Source organism: Taeniopygia guttata, chromosome Z, assembly GCF_048771995.1.
Source record: "Taeniopygia guttata chromosome Z, bTaeGut7.mat, whole genome shotgun sequence".
Taxonomy (NCBI): Eukaryota; Metazoa; Chordata; class Aves; order Passeriformes; family Estrildidae; genus Taeniopygia; species Taeniopygia guttata.
Window position 1 is genome coordinate 11,567,124 of NC_133063.1, and position 20,466 is coordinate 11,587,589.

Here is a 20,466-nt window from a genome sequence, read left to right on the forward strand (position 1 = left end):
TGTTGGACTTTTTTTTCTCAGTGAGGTACATATTTGCAACCTGTATATGAAAAATTTCAGTTCCTTGGATAGGTAAGGAAAGAATGAAGACAGACTGTACCTATACTTTTATTTGAAATAAATTCAGTTTCGGAAAGAATCAGCATTTTGGAAAAGTATGTTTTCAACATTTGAATATCCATCCTATTAGAATGAGGTGCAAGAACTAGATTTTCCCAGACTTGTAATATGAACTGAGTGATTGAAAGCTGTGGCAAGTCAAGACTCTAAAATTTTACAGATGCTTGCACTGGTTTTAAGGAAAACTGAAAGATGTATTCACAATAAGGATGAACCCACTGAGGACTGAGGTCTGTTAACCTTTGAAAATTATTGAGAAGACATATTCTTTGTAAATAAAAGAGCACTTTGACTTATTAAATAAATGGGTCTGGATTCTGAACCCATGCTACCATGGGCAGAGTCAGGAAAAATCAAAGGCAAAATCCCTGAGTAATATTGTAATTTTTATAGCTTGACCTTTGCTGTGTTGCAGTAATTATACTAGGATTTTTAATTTATAGTACAATTTTTTTTCTTTTTGAGATATTAATTAGCTAATTCTCCATGCACACAGGATTAAGATATTGCTGAGAAGCTGTGACAATGCCAAATGCAGGGCTTTGCTGTCAAGCTCTGGGAGCAGGCCTGCAGGAAATGGTTTGTTCCACAGTTTGCTGCCTGGGAGCCTGTGGAAACAGGGCTCAGGATTAATCTGTAGCAGAACTGCACATTAATGCAAATTATTTCCTCAGGCCATATTTTGCAGGTCATCATAACACATAGAGGAGAAAAATCTTCATTTCTGTGTTCAACAAAAGTGTTAACACAACAAATGGACCTTTCTTAAAAGCAATCAAAACAAATCAATTTTTAAAAAGCAAACAAAATATATTTTAAATGCCACCAAAGATGCCATTTAAAAATTATCACACCAGCTGTAAGAAGCTAGCTGCTCAGCTGGTCAGTCACAGCAAGCATAATAACTGAATCCTCTCCTTGCTGCTGTGACAGGTTCTGGGTGCCACCAGCCCTGCACAGGGCAATGATCCTCAAGATGGGCATAGAGCCCTTTTATGTCACAACTCAGCTACATCTTGGCAGCTGGCTTAGAAGAACCGTAATCCCTCCTATTTGCTTATAAAGATAGCATCTCACAGGGCACATAGCATTCTGACCTACCAGGACCACCAAGTGCAATTCTGAACATACTTTTTGTGGGATTGAACCCACAGTCCTGGTGTTTAAAGCACCATTCTCAACCCTGAGCAGATCTAGGGGTGCACACACCTTCCCTGGGGATTCATCAGATTCATGAAAGAACCTGAACTTATGCTTCCTTTCTGCAGTGACCATTCAAAGAGCTTCAGTGGACCTCACTTCCAGCCTACAAAGAAAAGTGTTAGAAGTTGCTTTAAACATAAACAGCTAAAGGAGACACTGGATTTTTCATTTGGATTTTTCACAAAAAAAATAAAAGACCAATGAAAAAATAAACAACAACAAAAAAAAACAACCCAAAACCCCCCGCCAAAACCCAAAAAACAAAATCAACCAACCAAAAGAAAAAAAAAAAGCCCCCAAAAAACCCTGAAAAAACCCAAAACAACAAAAAAACCCTCCACACCATAAAAGTGGAGAAAACCTCTTAATTTATCTTTGTCCATAGGCCTCAGGAATCCTGCTTTACAATGCTGTCAGAAAAAAAAAAGTCTGATCTGTTTTAGATGAGTGAAATTCTGAGGTCCTATTTTGGACAAAAGCTATTTGTTAAAGTGTGTTTTTCTTTCTACTGGTTTGCTTTTTGGTTTTGGTTATTTGGTTTTTTGTGGGGGAGGTTTGATTTTTTTTGTGAATACATTTGAGACCTAAGGGATTAAATTTCCAAGTAATAAAAATCAGCACAGCTCCATTGATCTGAATAAGGCAATATTGTTTTTTGCCCTAGGGATTAGCCTCACCAAAGGCTTTGTAAGCTTTTTTTTTTTTAAGTTAAAGAGACAGCCTTGTTCTCTGCTTCAGTGCTGAAAGGGATGGAGAATTGTGAGCTCAGGTTAATGTAATCTACAGCTTTAAATTATAAACTACAGGGTGCTTGGAGGCTTTAGAGACTGATTGTAAAAATCTACTACACTGGTTGAGAGAGCCAGAACGTTACAGTTTATGTGTCTGTATGCCTATACATACATATATTCCACAATTATTCAGTAGGTGGCAGTTAAAAGCCTAGATCAGCTCTGCAGTCGCCATTTAGGCAGCAGCAGGGGCAGAGGCTGGAGCCGGTGCGCCCGTAGAGGCAGAAGGAGGGAGGCTGCGGTCCAGGAGCATCATCCGCGACCCAGGTACCGGGGAGCAGGCGGGAGGGGAGGGAGCACAGGGAGCGGAGGACGGCACAGGGAGCACCGGGAAGCTGCAGGCACAGGAGCCGCAGCCCCCCGGGATAAAACAGGGGCTCTTTTCTGGAGGGGGGAGCCCAGGGCAGAGAGGGAGAAGAGCTGGTGCAGTGACAGGCAGAAAGTGAAGAGCGTTTGAAGCTTTCTGTTCCTACACAGGTAAATTTCTTTCCATTTTTTTTTTCTTTTCTTTTTTTTCCTATGCTACCTTGCACAATAGGCATAGCTTTGCGCTAAGTCTTCCTTTCCTTCAGCCAAAATCCACAATGCTCACTCGGGCAGAAATTCCTCTGAAGTCGGTAGAGTTTTGCGTGAGGTACAACTGCAAGATACTCTCTAAGCTAATATCTTATGTAGAGAACATGGCATGCTGTAAACTGGGGCTAACAAGGAAGTCAGATGCTGGTCATAGACACACTGGCCAATTAACTATCATTTTTCTGTGTCCTGGGATGCTAATAATGACCTTTTTTTCAAGCTGCCTTTTATTAAAACTCGATGTGCTGAATTTTGCCCTAGTTTATAGGACTGTCACTGCAGGGATTTAAGGAGATATTAATTTTGTATTTCTCTTAAATGAAAGCTACATCTTAACTGATATAATAATATAAAAATGCAGAGTCTGAATAAAATAACACAAGGTGTTTCTTTTTCCAAGATAAATACAACTTTGCAACATCCCACTGACAGGCAGGATATTTTTTTTCAGTAGATTGTCCATCTTCCAGCTGAATGAAAGAAAATAAATCATGAAAGACCATTCTCAAGTGCCTGAGAGGTGCTGAATGTGCTGAATTCAGATTTGATAACACTTTATCCCTTTCTATCTTCTCTATGAAATGTGGGATGCTCTGTATGCTGCACCACAAACACAGAAGGGTGAGCACAGAATGGAGCAACAAAATTGGATGCATTTTAATTTTGAAGAATTTTCTGAATGTCCTGTTCTCATGAGTACCTAGTGAGTGAACTCATATATGCCTGTTTATTAATACAGCTGTGTAAGCTGTGTACAGCAATGTACACCCCCACTCTTTTTGAGGCAAACGAGGTTGATGAAACTGATTACTGTTGTATACTTGCCAAGCTTTATAGTTTACCATTATCTAGAATGTTTGCAGGTCTCAACATATTTAATTCTAGATTTTAGAGTGTTGTCTTGGCTTGCCCCGCTCCTTGTTCCCTTTTTTACTTTTCTGACTAATGGACTTCACTTATGGTCAGGAGCTGCTCTCTGGGGCCCATCTGTCCTTACTAAATGCAGTAATGCCCAATTCAGGCAGAATGGGTTTTGTGCCATTGTCCTCGAGCTATGAAATGTGATATTCCTCCAGGTTTCATGCTCTCACACACACCACACACAGCATGTCTGAGGCTCCTGCATGAAGAACTGTGCCAACATAGAACATGGAACAAGTTCAACCACACAGCTGTAAATCAATGGTCCCATGTATCTGGAGGAATGATTGTGATGTACAGATATTTATCTTTATTCCTGGTAAGAGAGGAGAACAAACTGGTATAAATGAGCTGTGAATACACTTAGGCTGGAAGACTGCAAACCATTAGAGCATCAAGGTTCTGAAATTACGTTCTAGTTGAAGTAATGTATAGAAAACCTTTTAAATACCTTTTAGCTGTAACTTGATGGAAGGGATTATGTGAAATGGCTGCCTGCAAAGGCAAAGCTCTGAATTTTATAATCCATAAAGTCCCTTTCAGTGCTAAATATAATTTTTACTTTTCTCTGGAAGTTGCCTGCACTAAGGAATCCTTTTGCAAGTGAGTGAAGATCTTTGGAAATACATTTTTCCATATATCTTACATCAGTCAGATGAAAGCATATTTCTGCAGTGTGCTGCACTATTGTTGACACCAGCAGACTCACAAGCACTGGTGAACCTCAGGCTGAGCAATATCCCTTTCTCACAGTGCAGAGCAGAGCTCTTTGGAAGTTGATTGGAGTTCAGAGGCTCCTTCTGGCCAAGTGGTCATGATTATATTACACCAGCACTGCAGTCTCAGTAGTACCAATAAAAAAAGCAGACTGTATATAAACTGATACTGCTGTTCCTGAAGTTGTTACTAGCACTGTTTCTAGTTTCCTTTGAGGATAACCTGATAACTTTGTTTTCTGGATTTCTCTTTTGCTAACCAACACAGCTGCCCATGTAGAGATCCCAGCATCATGTGTGTAAAATCAGACTTGCACTTTCATTTTATCAGAGTATTGCTTCCACAATCAAATATTTTTTAATAAATGTGCAATAAACCATATTCTGGTCCAAAGATATGCCTACAGAAAGACTGCATTCAATTTCATAGTCCCCTTTTCTCTCATTCTTTATGTTTATAAACTTTTTTTTTTTTTTTTTTTTTTATGGTTTTGATTAATTTTCTACATTGGATTGCATTCAATTCACAGTGTTTCTCAGTAATTCTTCTGTAATACATAATGAGCTGCATTTGGATGTGCCCTCTCCCACACTTAGTGTGAGTATCAGGACATTTGTACATATAAGCTGAAATGGTATTCACTGTGGGACATTTAGTTTGGTATCTAGACTGATTCCAAATGTTTATTAATTTCCCCTTAATATTTTATATTGCTAGGAATTATTGAGCAATAATTAATATTAAATATAGGAAGAAAAATGGCAATTTTGTAAAATATGGATATTAGCAATATTAGCAATTAGCAATATTAATTCCTTATTAAATTATAAATTCCTTAATAAAATGACCAATTTCCAAAAATGCACTAGGAGAAAATATTTCTGGAAATTTTCTTTTCCATTTGGTATTTTAACTTTAAATACAGATGTTTCCAAGTATCAGCAAACAGATACTTTCACTGCATTTTTATTGTGACATTAAAATTAAAACATGCATCAAATTATCTCACCTTACTGCTGGAAGAGACTGCCTGAGTGTCAATGCAGATGTACATAATAATTGAAGTAGAAAATACTCTAATTTGCCTTTTTGAGAAAAGAAATATTGATTAATTTTCAACCACAAAGTATTGATAACAGAATAATTCTTGGGATGGCTATCAAAGACAAGAAAATGTGAAAAAGTGTGTGTCAAGTCTGTGTGTCAAATGCACTTTTGACTCACACTGAGGTCAGGAGTACCTCCTCTCGATGAAATAACTTTAAGTTGAATGTTAATCTTCTCTGAGATTAAAATTAGTTTCTCTGGCTGTGCAGGTCTGCAATATGCCATGGCAGGAAAATCCAGTCAGCATCAGCCTGACTGCAGTAATGAAATTGGTTTTCATTACCTGGAAAAGTGTCTCAAAAGTGAAGTTTTATCAGCCTTTCAGTTTCCTAATTCAAAATATGTATATATTAAAGAAACCATATGAAAAGGGCAAATCCGTTCCTGGACTGGAATTGTTTCTTTCCCAAGATGCCCAGAAGTTCTTACTTATAATTAATCTCAAGCTAAGAGAAGAACACTTGCCCTTTTTAAATTTTTACCTATTTATTTTTATATTCTTCCCTGAAAATTTAGCTGACAAATTTTTTCTCTTCTGAAAGAGTTAATTATTTAAATAATCAAATATTAGCTACTATCAGTAACTAAAATATTGCAGTTAGCCCAAATAAATAACATTACCACTTTTCCAGTCTGTGTATGCAAAGCTTACAAGGTGTTACTCAGTATGTTTTTATCTTCAGAATATAATTTTAGTATTTTTTTAATACTACAAGGAAAAGAAACATGTATCTAGGAAAAACTACTCTTAAGACTAAACTAATTTGTCTTACTTCAGAATTGAAAGTACTGCAAGTTGGAGTACGGAACATTTATAAACAATCAGAAAGCTGCTTTTTCCTATGATGTACTCCACAGTTATAATTTAATTGTTGGTTTACAAAATATTCTGATTTACAGAAAAACTTTCAGTTTTTTGTTCAGTGGAAGAACAGGCTTCTTACTAGTGTCTGGAAACATGTCAACAACCATATTACATTGTTTAATTAATTATCAGGGATCATTTTGGGCCCTGAAACCCACTTCATTAACGTATTCCCAAGTTATTGCCCAACAAACCAGTGGCAAAATGTTCTGTTTAAGCCATTGCTTCGAATGAAATGTTATTTGGGCTGTGAAAGAGCATCAGAAATATTCCAGTGGTCAGGATAGCAATCTAGCTATCCTTCCCAGCCAGGCAAGGAAAATTAATGACAGGAGTTATATAATTAAAAAAAGTCACAAGCACATAACATTTAATAATTTTGGGTCTACAGAATATTTACGTAAGTAGTCTCAGATTACATTGACGTCATAGAATTGAGAATTATAGGGAAAGGCAAAATGGCCACCAGTTTCAGTGTTTCCTCTGCTGAATGGAAGACAGTCTTCCATGAATGTACTATTCTTCTGTGTAAATACACATATTTACATGGAAATAGCTTGTTGTCTATCCTGCGATTTTTATCTCATAATACTGAGATCCATAAGTCAGAACCTAATTTTTTTTCAGCTGGAGAAGAAGAAGTTCACGACAGCATGTAAAGTCATTGCTCAATACCAAATATTATTCTACTATTAGAAACCAGAGGGGCTTAAAATTCATACTGAGTCTCTGATCCTGCATTTGCAGGAGTGATAAATTCTGGGTTTCTAATCATATTGCTGTGTCCAATGGCTTTGTGTCTTACTTGCTGAAAGGCATATATACAAGGCTTTAAGTTGAGTTGATCTTTCCATCTTTACACTGTTAAGTTAAATCTATTGAAAACGGAGGGAAAACTACTGCATTTGGTTATTTAATTTGGGAAGAAAGCTTTAAAAAAATAATTTCCAAAGGGAGCTGACTAAAATGCTTGCTTTTTTGACATTTTTATTTCTATGTGTGCATTTATGAATACCTGACTACATGTATGGAAAGTGTTCTGAGTGATTTCTCTCTGATTTTTGATGATAAGCACTTAGAGATTAAGACACAAGTCTACCAAAATACTCAAATAGATAAATCAGTGAAGTACATGACATGCCTAAAATAAAGCCTAAATTTAGACAGGAACTGTCATTAAATTCTCCCTTTTAAATGTTAAGATTAACCAAGCCACTAAATAGGAAGTAACAATCAGTAGGAAACCTATGAACCCTGGATAAGCTTAGAGTATAATAAATAAAGCTTAGAATAAGCTTTCTGTTTCTACATGAAAGTGAGGGTTTTTTTAATATGGTAAGTGTATTCACCTGTCCATCCTGGGTAAATTTAGCATAATATTTCTTATATTAAATGAAAGTAAGGTGGGTTTTTTTCACATGGTAAGTGTGTTCAATGAAGCTGAATCTTGTTTTACATTACTGGTTCATTAGTACATAACTGTTATGAAAGGGTTAGTTCTGGGGCAACAGAGCTCTCAGGCAACAACAGAGCAAACAATTTCATTGTATCCCTGTGTGTAAAGTCCTTTGTTAGATCAGGTCCAGCATTTTCTGCACATGAGCCCTCATCAGGGAAGGGAATGAACAGATCCTCCTGCGTCATTCATTCTTCTGCCACCAGTCCTGCCTTCTTCAACAAACAATGCCACTTTAGTTAAGCCTAGTTCCAAAAATCCTTGCTATCTGTTGTTCTTACGGGAAGCATTGTCTATTTGTCTCCCCTTTCTTTTTTCCAGTTCTTTCCTGCCTAGGAAAACTATTTTTGCCACAACATCTGCTGGCCTTATGTTAGCCAAAGAACAAGATTTTTCTTACAGTGACAGCTATGCATGAGGTATTTCTTTCTTTTACCAAGGTTTTCATAGGGTGTCAAACAGTTTTGAAAAGACATTGTTTTAGGAATGATATTTTCAACATACATGTGATGGCAATATGACAATTTGCTAAAGCAGAGCACAGCACCTGTGACTACAGGACAGCACAGAGGCTAGCTTCTACCTCCTTTATGTAAAGATGCTCTTAAGATAATAGTCTCCTGTAAATACAGAGTAAAACTGCAACAGATTTATCTGAAAGCCACCTGTCCTTTCTATTTCTCAACTATATTAGGCCAGGATTATAAAGGAAACCCACAAACCCTCTTAGGGAACTCTCTAAAAGACTTTGCAATGATAATTTCAGTTTTAAGGTCCTTAATTATTATTTTTCCATGTAAATTAAAATGTTTTCAACATTGTAGAGAACCTAGCTATAAAATAAAATCTATTTTGGTATAAACAAATTCAATTTTCAGTTTGAATTTTTGTTTTCTATGAGTGTATGAAATAATAAAAGTGTCTGATTCTGCCCCTTACTTTCAGATAATCAAACAAATTTTACAATAAAGAAAATGTGTCAGATAAAATCAGCAGGTTTGTAACACAGTACTTTTCATGAAAAAGATGCCATTTTTCTAATGAAATCTCTCTAGTCATCTTTCTATATCTGGAAAGAAAAGCTATAAATGCTTTTCTCTCCAACTGCAGTTAAGAACATAAATAAAAAGTGCTACTGCATTTATGCTGTGAAAAAAAACCATCATGATTTAGACCAGGTGATCATCAAGAAGCAGACTTTCAAAGAACATTTTGTTTCACATGAGAGTAAAAAAGCTCTTTCCATTTGGATGAGAACCTCATGTTGTAGGAAAAAGCTGTCTTAACAGTTATCATTTGGTCATCAAATGTGTTCAACTTTCTATTGACTTAAGAAGACCAAAGAAGACAAGCGAAGGAATAGAATTTTTGATAACGAATGTCTTATATTAAAAGATTAAGCCATTGCAGTAGGAAAGTTCCCATTCTTAAAGTGTATATTCATTAGCAGATAGCAGTGAAAATACTCCCTGAGAAATGTCACTTTATATGCACAAAAGGAAAAAGTTCCTTGCAGAGCTCTCTTCCCCTCTTTTATATAAATAATGTGGCATTTTCTACCTTTGATATTGGGCAATGGACATTGATCTTACCGTGCTACTGAAGTCCATCTTATCTACAGCTACATTCTTCACCTTGCACCTTGTATCTTTGTATAGTGGTGTCATCACTGGAGAGCCTCATGGACTGTTAATTTAAATTGAGGCAAGGTTTTGGACTAAATGCATTGCCTGTACTTTACTGTTTTTTACACAATAACAATGACAATATAAACAGAGACATCTCCTTAGAGCTGAAAAAAAAAAAAAGAAAGAAAAAATCCATGATTGACACGAGATGGTTTTACCTGAGGAAAAAAGATTCAGGAAATTCATACACAGTATCTGACATCTCAGTAGGACATCATAAGACCTTAAGAAACTGGATCAGTTCAGAAGCAATCAAAGCCTCTGACTCCAGGAAGCAAAGGCAACATTGTACTCTTTTGTAAAATGAATGCTACACTAAAAGATATAATCTTTTAAAAAAATATCAACTAAACTTAAAATTTGTGTCATTTCATGGTAGTCAAAAATGCAAACATGGTGAAAATCTTTTACAACCAAATCCAAGACTGGAAACATTAGAGACAGGTTAATTTCTCTGCTTATTTTCAAATGTAAACTGAAAGAGTTCACCAACTGTGAGATTCTAATCTCATATTGCTCTAAGGGTAGATATTCAAGTAGATTAATTTTCAGAAGTTATTTCTCAGCCTTCCTATACCTTTTGACTGTTATTGCATATGCTGTCTATAGCGTAAATACCAACACAGGCAGATCTGAAATACATTTGACAAAAATGTTAGACTATGAAAAACCCAATTAAAGATAAGAGAGAACTCTGGAGATCTGGTGGCTAAGTACAGGATCAGTGACATTGATTTAGTAAATGCTAATATACTGACATGTAATTAATTAATCAGACAAAGAACATTAGGAGTTGAAACTATGAAAAGCATAATCTGTAACATAAGATATTTTATTTAAACATTTAAAATGCATATTTTTTTTCCAATATATAATAAAATAAGTGATTTTGTGTCATAATTACTCAGACCTTGAACTGTATCCTTCTGTCAGAAAAAAAAATTGCAGTTCTTTCACCTGGAATATCAGAAATATCTAGGGGAAGCATGCAGGCTAACATAAAGGTCTGCAGCTGAGCTTTAGCTGGAGGCAGTGTTTTTCCCCATTGAATAGCCCATCAAGCTCACCTGCAGCAGCTGAACTAGAGCAGCTCCAGCCTTGTGCTAGCAGAGTATCTGCAGAAAACATAGCTAAGTCAGCAGAGGTATGGACCCACTGTATTGCTGACCTTTGCAATCAGACATTTCAAAATGAACGGTATGAATGTATAATTGCTTTGGCTTTTCAAGTAAGGGCAGTGTTGATAAACTAACACTTTAGAGGATGATAATAAGTTTTCATTGTTGTGGTTTGTGAAAGTAGAAAAAGCAGCAGATGAGGCTTCATTACAGAATAAGTCCATTCTAACATGTAAAAAGCAACTATTTTTTTTCTGTGCAGATTATGAAAGACTGGTTTTCTGAATCAGAAATTATCTTGTACATCTGAATAGACTTCTTTAAAGTTAATTTTTCTGTGTTCTCACTGGACATAATGCCACAAGCTGATTATATAATGCCATACTTTATTTTGTCCTCCTGTGTTTTTCAGTTAACACATTTTAAGACAAAGAAATATCAGTAAGGTAATAGGGTGGTATGAAAAGCATTAACAAATGAACACTTGTGTGCAAGTGCACCACATTCATGTAGAATGATTGTCACTGAAGGAGATTCTGTGACCAGATCCACGTAGAGAACACAAAAAAATTATGAAAAACATTTGGGGAATTCTTTTCCAATGTGATCATAAAGACTTGCATGAGGTTTTTTGGTGGAGGTGGTGGTGGTGGTTTTGATGGTCTGCCCGGTTTGGGCACCCCCGGCCGCGGACACACGCCGATAAACCGGAGCAAGTGCAGGTCAGGGCACCGAGTGTCCAAAGCTGTCCTGCTCCACAGGCTGAGGGACCAGGGCCAGCCCAGCCTGCAGAAGGCAAAGTTCAGGGACAGCAAAGTGCAGCCCTCAGTGCCTGCAGAAAATCCATCAAAAGGTGAAGTTGCTCTCTTCGCAACAGTAGATGCCGGGAGGAGAGACAACAGGTATGGGTTGAGAGAGTACCTTAGATTAGGTATAGGAGAGAAAAAATCATCCTGATGGTAATTTTGCATTGGAGTTTGTTTCCCAGAGAGACTGTGGAAAGACTGGGGATTTTCACATCTATACAGGAAAGGACAACCTTTTCTAGTGCCATGGCTGACCCAGCTGTGATGAGCAGTCTGGACCAGAAACCTGCTCAGGTCTCTGCCATCTGGAATTATCCTTTGATACTATGGTAATTTCTAAAGAATATCTGCAAAATCTCCCTACACATTAGATCCACAATTCTTACCACCGTGAAGTTTCCCTGTTGTCTAATGTGAATCTCTTCTACAGTGAAAGCACATGACCTCTTCGATGCCACGACACTCTGTCTTTGCAGCAACTTGCTGTGTTTTGAAGATTGTTACCATGCTTTTTCAGGACCCCTTCGAATTTTTCTGTATGCTTAATACTCCAGGCCATTAAGTGCCCCGTTTCAAGCTGTTCTATCTTTTGGCCTACCATATGTGTCATTTGTCTTGGAGATTTCTGAGTATGTTTAGAGTATACAGTGTAATAGAGCAGGGGTACGCTCAGCTAGCTTTTAAAATTTTATTTCCCTAGTCCATATTTCACTGATCTTCTTAGTAAAAGTCTTCATAGTGCATTTTTTCTCTAGTCCTGTAGTTCCTAGGCTTCATATAGTATGACTGTGCAATGCTTAAGCTGCTTCTGAAGTGGAATTCGCAGACATTGCTCTCTTGCATTTTTACTTACAAGAAATTATTAAACTATAATTCTTATGGTAACTCATTCTGTGCAGTCATCCACAACTGTAAGCTCTAAGACTGTTCCAAATTTGCATGTCTGCAGTTCTTACATACAGATTTATTCTCAGTGGAACAGCATTATGCTAGCTTCTTCCCCTCATTTTTTTTCCAGCTATGTTTTTTCCTTTTTTAACATAATGAGCTACTCACTCATTTTCTTTGTTCCTCAGAGGCTTTTACATTTTCTATAAACACATACATGAGCATTTTTTCTGAGGCGACCTTTTCTTTCCATTCCTTTAATTCTGCTGTCAGAAAAACAATTTTGCTTCAGTGCCTCAGGATGAACACTCTTATTTATCAATCTTTCCTATATTTAAACAAGCCTCTCAGAGTGACAGTGAATGTAGCACAGGAGAGATTGAAGGGGTGAAGCTGCCTTCTGCCTGAAGCCAGGCTGGGTAGACAGAGCTGTGGCAGCTCTGCACTTTGCCTTGGGATCAGCATCCCCAGTTGCACTGATTATTCTGCCTATGGCAGATGAGGAAGTACTACTCCTTCATCCAACAAATTATGTAAGGACAGATGTTTTCAGCTTACTCAGACACTAGAATTAGGACACTATAGGATGCCCTGTACAGGAAAGATAACTACATCAGGCTGTGCTTGAACAACAAATTGAAGACACTAGTGCAGCTTGCATTGCCGTAGCTTAAAGCTAACTGGCATAATGAGCAACAGCATCAAAATGTAGAAACAGAAAATTTGGCATGAGCTTGAGCCTGGAATAAGATCATGGGAGGTCCACTAAGATCCACACCTCTAAAGCACCAATATTGTCTTGCTGCTAGACAGGTAAAAGGTAACTTAAAATCACCCCCTGCAATGCAGTGACTCCTGCTGCATTGAAGAAATAGCTTGGAGGCTTGCTTTCAAAAGGAATGAAATTCTTAGGGTTGTTCTAGATTTATTGCTACCCAGGCAAAATTACAACAGGCAAATTTAATCACTTGGCACCATAAAAGCACTTGGGCAACATTCCCTACAATGACTGCCCATTTTCTTCAGAACAAATACAGATGTAGCAAATTTTGCATTTTTTTCCGCATGTACCCCTTATATATATCAACCTGGTCTGAAAAGTCATAATACCCTATGCTTTCTTCAATTTTTTGAATTCATTTTTAAAGTGATTATTTGCTTAAATCTCACTAAATATAAAAAGACTGTGTGTACTGATGTGCTGCGTACCTACTGAGCTCTACTGATGGGAGGACAAATTAATCTTCACTTTATTTAAATTAATTATAAAACATCTACTGCTTGTAAACATGTGAATATTTTACCATTTAGATGATTTAAAAATTATTTCCATATTTGTGGTCCTACTATACACACACAGATGAGCTTTGTCAAGGGGAACTGACTGCGGGAACCACAGAATTTTGTGACCTTTGACACATGTCCTTGCCAACCTCAGCAATACAAGCCACTAAAACTGTTATGGATATGTCTGCAGAACCTCTCTGATAGGTATAGGCAATCACGTGTCAAATATCATCTGCTGCAGGACCAAAATTGGAATAAAAAGTCAGACTGAATGTGAGCAATCTGAGTTTATCAAAATGTACTCTTTGACTTGAAATGTCAGTGGCAAAACACACTGAAGTATGTTTCAACTCCTGTGGAGTTAAAAACAAAGGTCAATAAATACTATTGCTGAATTATCCACAAATACATCTTAGTTGTCATTTAGAACTGTGGTCCAGTCATAGTGGGGATAAATTCCTTAACTACTTTCGAGCTGGAATATTCAGAGTAATTGACTGTCATACACCTGTACAGTGATCAATTGAGACTATTATTTTAGACCTATTTAAGATATAGAAGAATAATTCCCTTTTTACAATTTGTTCAGGTCAAGGCCTTGTTGAAATTCCCAGATGCAACTTTTTAGTTTTGTGAATATTAGTCCAGTAGGAAAAATACTGAAACACACGTTGTTAATTAAAAATCAGCCATGAAGCCTCAAAGATGGTATTTTGGTACCAGTCCAAGGTGGGTGCAAACCCTAATTTACCACTGAAATAAATAATTCTGTAATCCCCAGAAAGACTTATTGAATTAGTACAACTAGTAGGCCATTATTTATATTACATTTATTTCTCTTACTGTGAAAGGTATCCCAGCCTGCACTAAACACTTGTACCTGTATTAATGTCTGTCTCCTTGTTTTTGTTGTTTTCTCTCCTAGGTTTTCCCCCTAGCTGAGCAAGTGACACACAGAGAAACATGCCTGAGCAAAGCAACGATTATAGGGTAGTTGTGTTTGGAGCTGGAGGCGTGGGGAAAAGCTCTTTGGTCTTAAGATTTGTGAAGGGCACTTTCAGAGAGAGCTACATCCCTACCATTGAAGACACCTACCGGCAGGTGATCAGCTGTGATAAGAGCATATGCACTTTGCAGATCACTGACACTACAGGGAGCCATCAATTTCCAGCCATGCAACGTCTCTCTATTTCTAAAGGACATGCTTTTATTTTGGTTTACTCTATCACCAGCCGACAGTCCTTGGAGGAGCTCAAGCCAATCTATGAACAAATATGTCAGATTAAAGGAGACATAGAAAACATTCCAATAATGCTGGTGGGGAACAAAAATGATGAGAACCAAAATCGAGAGGTAGAAAGCAGTGAAGGAGAAGCCATGGCTAAGAAGTGGAAATGTGCCTTCATGGAGACCTCTGCCAAGACGAACCACAATGTGAAAGAGTTATTCCAAGAATTGCTAAACCTGGAGAAACGCAGGACTGTGAGTTTGCAAATTGATGGCAAAAAAAGCAAGCAACAGAAAAGGAAGGAGAAGCTGAAAGGAAAATGTGTGGTGATGTGAAATTGCACTGTCAGGAATCAACTGTGAAGTCTCATCTGACAATACACATGTAAACCCATAGACAGCAAACAACCATGCAAGATCCTATTTATATTAGTATCTGTTTTAAAATAAATACTTGGAAATTGAAAAAATGAGGTACTGTGATTGCTATGAATAAAACAGAAAAATAAAAATATGTGTAGTCTCACCATCAATTAAAGGAAATTAGGAAGAAAACAAAAGATGTCCCAGAATACCTTATTTTGTAATTTATAAAAAAGAATTATCATCATTCACATATTATGAAAGATTTGGAAAATCAACTTAATAGTATCTGCATTTGCACATAATTGCAAGAGAATACAACGTATAATATCAGAAGAAAAACGAAGAAATGGTAGTGAAGAAACCTAGAACATACAAATACGTGCTGGATGGTGTTAACCATTTCCTTCAAGAAAGCTATGGATGAACAATTCTATGCCATTTTAATTACTGACTGGTGGGAGAATGTGCATGATACAGTCTTGGATGACCTGAATATATGACCTATTGCACAGTGAAAGGAAGTGTGGGGATAGCAGTTAAAAAGGACAGATATTGTCTCTATTCCTCGAGCGTGATACTTTCTAATGTGATGCAGTACTTTAACTGAAGGTTGTGGAAAAGCCAATCCCTGTAAGAGAGTTGGAGATCATCTTTTCTGGGCTCATTGTTTCAAGGATGACCTGAGTTTCTGGCCCAAATATATTTCAGAAGAACAGACATTTGTTTGTGGAGAATGCCAGATTGAAGGGTGTACATATAAAACCAGAAAGCTTCCCTACAGAGAACTGACTGGGTAGTCGCCTATGAAAGCCTCTGTGGGAGAGATTTGGTTCTAATGCTGCTGCCAATTAAATGAACACATGGTGTGGTTAGTGAATGAATGGAATGCCTTTTGAACTGGTGGTACCCTTGGGGTGGGGTTGGCATAATATACAAATTATCATGTTAGCTGACTGATACTTCTTTACATTACTGTATTACAGTTAGAAGGGTTTATGCTTATGCCCTATGAGATCTATTGCCTTTGTATTGTCTGAAGTATTTTATATTTGCCATTTAAACTCATGATTTGAACTGCTGTAACTATTTATAGAACCAAATACATATCTGAAGTTAGTGCCCACAAGAGTCTCTGAAATGAGGTTTTTTTGGGATAAGCACTATAGAATCTGGAATATTCTGCAGTCAGGACTGTGTTATAATGCAATACAAAGTTCATAATAGAAAACACATTATCTAAAACATCCTGTCAGGGCAAACTACTCTTCTCAAAATCTTTGAAAGGGGAAAAAGAGTAAAAATTGTGAATTTTCCTGGATGTCAGTCCAAAGCTTTTTAAAAAACGAGTATGAATGACTGAACTATGTATCCTAGTGATGACAAAGACCATCTAAGGTAAAAAAAGCACATACAATTTTTAAAGAACACATTAAAATTGTGCAAGTCTCAATTTGTACCTTAAGAACTACTTTGAACCAATAAAAAAAAGCCTACCATATTTTTAATAAATGTTTATGTCAAGAAACATGGGAAAATGAAGTCAAGTACTATGATTATTAGCCTGCATGTTAGTGCATTATAAATATCTTCCAGGGATGTTCAAATGCAGTGTTTGTATTAAAATTTTCTACCTTGTTCCTTTCAAAGTTATTGCTTGCTTATCTTCCACCTTTCTAGCAAATGTGCAGATATTTCAGAGTAGAAATGTAGAGTAATAGCATGCACAGGAATTGCTACTAGCACTGTCTAGAAAGGAGCACAACTTCTGTCATGTAGTCAGAAGGAATGCTGGCACCAGTAGAATTGAATGTGAAACTCCTACTGATTTCAGAGACATTTGTTTTGGTGTTTATTTTATTGCATTAAGAAGAGAAAACTGGAAAAGACATGGAAAAACTAATGCTCTTCATTAACAGTAAATTCCAAGCTCTTACACAACATTCTTTCTTCATAAATCCTAAAGCACTTTGCAAAAATGATAACATCATTTTCTTAACTTCTCAGGTGGTGAAAGTGAGGCACAGAGAGAGGAAACAACTGCACATAGATTGTCCAGCAGGACAATGACAGACCAAGGAACAAAAGCAGATCTCCTCTGTCACAGTCCAGTGCTCATTCTGTGTTTTGTCAGACTGTCTCTTCACATTCTTAAATAGTTCCTGAAACACATAAAGAAGTCTGGTTTGACCTATACAGCCAAGTGCATCTTTCTTGACAGTCTGTCAATAGATCAAAAGAAAATTCCAGATCAGGGATGCAAAACACTTAAAAGCACTATGTTTATTAAGACTTTTATAAGTATTTATACATTTACTCTTTGTAAAAAAAAAAAAAAATTGCTGATGATGCTCAACATCACAGCAAAGTATTCCATAGATGAAGCTGGAAAATCAGAAAAATAATCAACCTTAAGGCATAATGGGTCACTTACAGAGGTCAAAAGCAGAGGGGTTGTCCTCAGATACTAACACACCAGTGCCAAAGGTCATCATGTGTGGCACATGCCTTAGCAGCCAGCATAGAATTATGACAGAATCTCAATGAGAAAAATAAAAGCTATATAGAACCTTTTAACATTATTGCTTGAACTGGAGGAATTATTTACATAGAAAATTATCTTGCAGAAGTACAATATAGGGGATCTAAATTACTTAAAATGTACTGACTGCAAAGATATTACAGGCTGAAATTTAGCCCTGGACTTTTTTTTTTTTTTTTATGTGCCTCATAGCAAGAGTAGAATAATTGTATAGCAAAGATGGAAATAAGTAGCTGCCAATGTTAGGCTTGAGGACCATATTCCTTTAGTTCCCAGCTGACTCCTCACCTGCTACGTAATAAGCCATGAAGTATTTCATGGACTTGCATGTATCAAAGCAAGGCCAGAACAGAAGCAATATTACTCAAGGACCACAGTCTCAAAAGAGAGCATATTTTATACCCTTGCATTGCCATCCCTGTTTCTACTATTAGATTTTACATACCTTGCATACATGTGAGCTGGTTTAAAAGGTTTGTTTTGCTATTACATATAGAATTATTTTTTTTAATACTGAAAAAAATAAGGTAGAACAAGAAAATATAGAGCTTTATTACATTTTGTGTTTTATTTGGGAATGTGGTATGACTGTAATAACCTGTTTAAAATGTATATGCAAAATACTTAAAACATGTAAGTTCTACAGTGAATTTTAGCACCCAGAAAACACAATTTAGCCAAAACAAATCTTTAAAATGCATGACTTTTATATATAGATATGAAATATTAAGGTATATTGTTGTCATGAAAATGTGTAGTTGCAAGTTCTTTAGTAAATATTTTGTTTTAAAACTGAATAAGAACTCATTTGTGTCTATTAGTTTCCATGTTTGTGGCAATGTTCTAAGCATTCAAAATAAAGTTTTAAATCTTAAAACAAGTTTGGAAGAAGTCTTGTTGGTGCCTGAATTTTGTTTGATTAATATTATATATTTTTTGAAAGTGCAAAGACAATTGCAAACAGACTCTAACATGCAAGGTAGTGTCCTAAAGTTTTCAGCTACACAAATCAGTTCTGAGAGAATTGGAGCAATATTACCTTACCTAATACTTCTTCTATTATACCCTGGCAAACTCACAAAGAAATCCACCCCCATAAAAAAAAACAAACCAAACAAAACCAAACCCAGCTTATCATTGGGTGCTCCTTTTGGCCAACAAGAAACAAAATAATTCTGGAAGCTAGTCTGTATTTTATTATTTGCTTTAAAATAATGGCAGATAGAAGTGTGTCCTTGTAAAAAAAAATGATACTTAATGTATGGATCCTTCTATTTCTGCTAATTTCTAAAAAAATTCCTGATGTTCTTTCAAAACTTTCTACTATTGCATTCTAATTACCACCTATTACAAAAAATGTCAAAAATAATAGTTTATAACTTCTTGCAATTCAGAAGATTCAGCCACAGTTTTTTTTTGCCACACAATTTTTTGCATTTCCATATGCAAAAAATAATTCATATTCAACAGAGGAAGGGATCAACAAACAATGTTGAGTACATAGACAGAATGATAGGCATTTGAACCAGTGATGAAGTACTGAGCATTTAATGCAAATTTCATGTCACTCTGAAGTAATTGCATGTGTCAGCACACAAAGTTTTTTATTTTTAATAAGGAGTTCTTATGAATTCTTCTTATTATTAATTTTTTTCTTTCAATATGATATCAGTTACTGCTCTTGATCCTGATTCTGACAGTCTATGGTCAAGCAGTGGGTGTGCCAATTAATTGTCCTGGTTTTCACACAATACAGTCACTATTTACTTTATAAATGTTATCATAATCCATAGAAGCACCAGAAACATTACAAAATTCTCTTGCTTTTAATGTTTTTCTCATTAGTTACTACTCCTGTCTCCCAATGGAAAATATTTTAATCTTTAACTCATATCCTTATTCAAATTTGTGAATGCCTGTCACGCTTATTTCAGTGTCAATTTAACTGACATCTTTCACCCACCTTTGGAACACAATTTCTAATTAATCCACGAATTTATTTCATGTAGTAAAGTGTGTCTAAAGTTTAACTCCACTAAAACTGTAAAGAGAGGGAGAGGTGAGCTTTGAAAATACATACTGGATGTTCTTGTGAAGGATGCAGACTCTTCTGTAAATTAACACGATGTATATTCAGTTTAAAGAAAGCATTAAAACTCTTCTGTTTCATGTAATTTATCTTGATTGAGTACGCTATTTCATACTGGGTCACCAGGCTCTCACTGAAATTATAATGAAACTGAAGTCGGAAGGAGGAGTTGTTATTCAGTCTGATATATTTATTTCCCACCCAAATGGCAACAAGTGGCCCACAATGGATCCTACAAGAGCATCTCTATTCCTGGGTTCTCAGATCGTAATGCAGTTGGCAAGGGGAAGGGGCAAGGCAGGGGTGCAGCACCACAATCCACCCCTGTGGGGACCCCTGGGGGCATCCCCTAAGTTAGGGAGACACAAGAAGCTTCCCTCAAAGCTGTTAAAACCCCATTGGGTCCTTCCCCTTTTCCTATGTCTTTTCCTATGCCTGTTCCTATGTCCCTGAGCCACTCCCTCCCTACTCCTGACTGGCCCCTGTCTTTGTACTGCCCCAAGAGCTGGGTGACCCCAGGCCCCTGGGCAGTGAGTGGGACTCTCCGTGGGTGTGTGCCGGGGACTGGAACATCTCACGGTGCAGCTGAATTAAACATCCGTGGATATCATGCAAAGACACTTTCTGCTTCTTCACCCTGGACTTCACTAGCAGAAATTCAGGCTGTAACACACCCCAAAACTAAAATCAGCTTCTCAGCCT

General features: G+C 36.7%; 1 protein-coding gene across 2 annotated transcripts; it reads left to right on the forward strand.

Annotated features, from left to right (window-relative positions):
• The first annotated feature begins 2,192 nt into the window (after window positions 1-2,192).
• Window positions 2,193-18,555, forward strand: DIRAS2 (DIRAS family GTPase 2). Of its 2 annotated transcripts, none has more exons than XM_002192441.7 (2): window positions 2,193-2,381; window positions 14,469-18,555. In XM_002192441.7, exon 2 carries the CDS (start codon window positions 14,507-14,509, stop codon window positions 15,104-15,106), a length of 600 nt encoding a protein of 199 aa, XP_002192477.1. In that variant the 5' UTR covers window positions 2,193-2,381; window positions 14,469-14,506; the 3' UTR covers window positions 15,107-18,555. The 2 variants fall into 2 exon arrangements, with proteins under 2 accessions (XP_002192477.1, XP_012432856.1); XM_012577402.5 differs by lacking the exon at window positions 2,193-2,381 and adding an exon at window positions 2,428-2,591.
• Window positions 18,556-20,466: the final 1,911 nt, after the last annotated feature.

Bases quoted from the DNA above. Each gene is read 5' to 3' on its own strand.
- DIRAS2 (XM_002192441.7), top strand. From the start codon at position 14,507: ATGCCTGAGCAAAGCAACGATTATAGGGTAGTTGTGTTTGGAGCTGGA.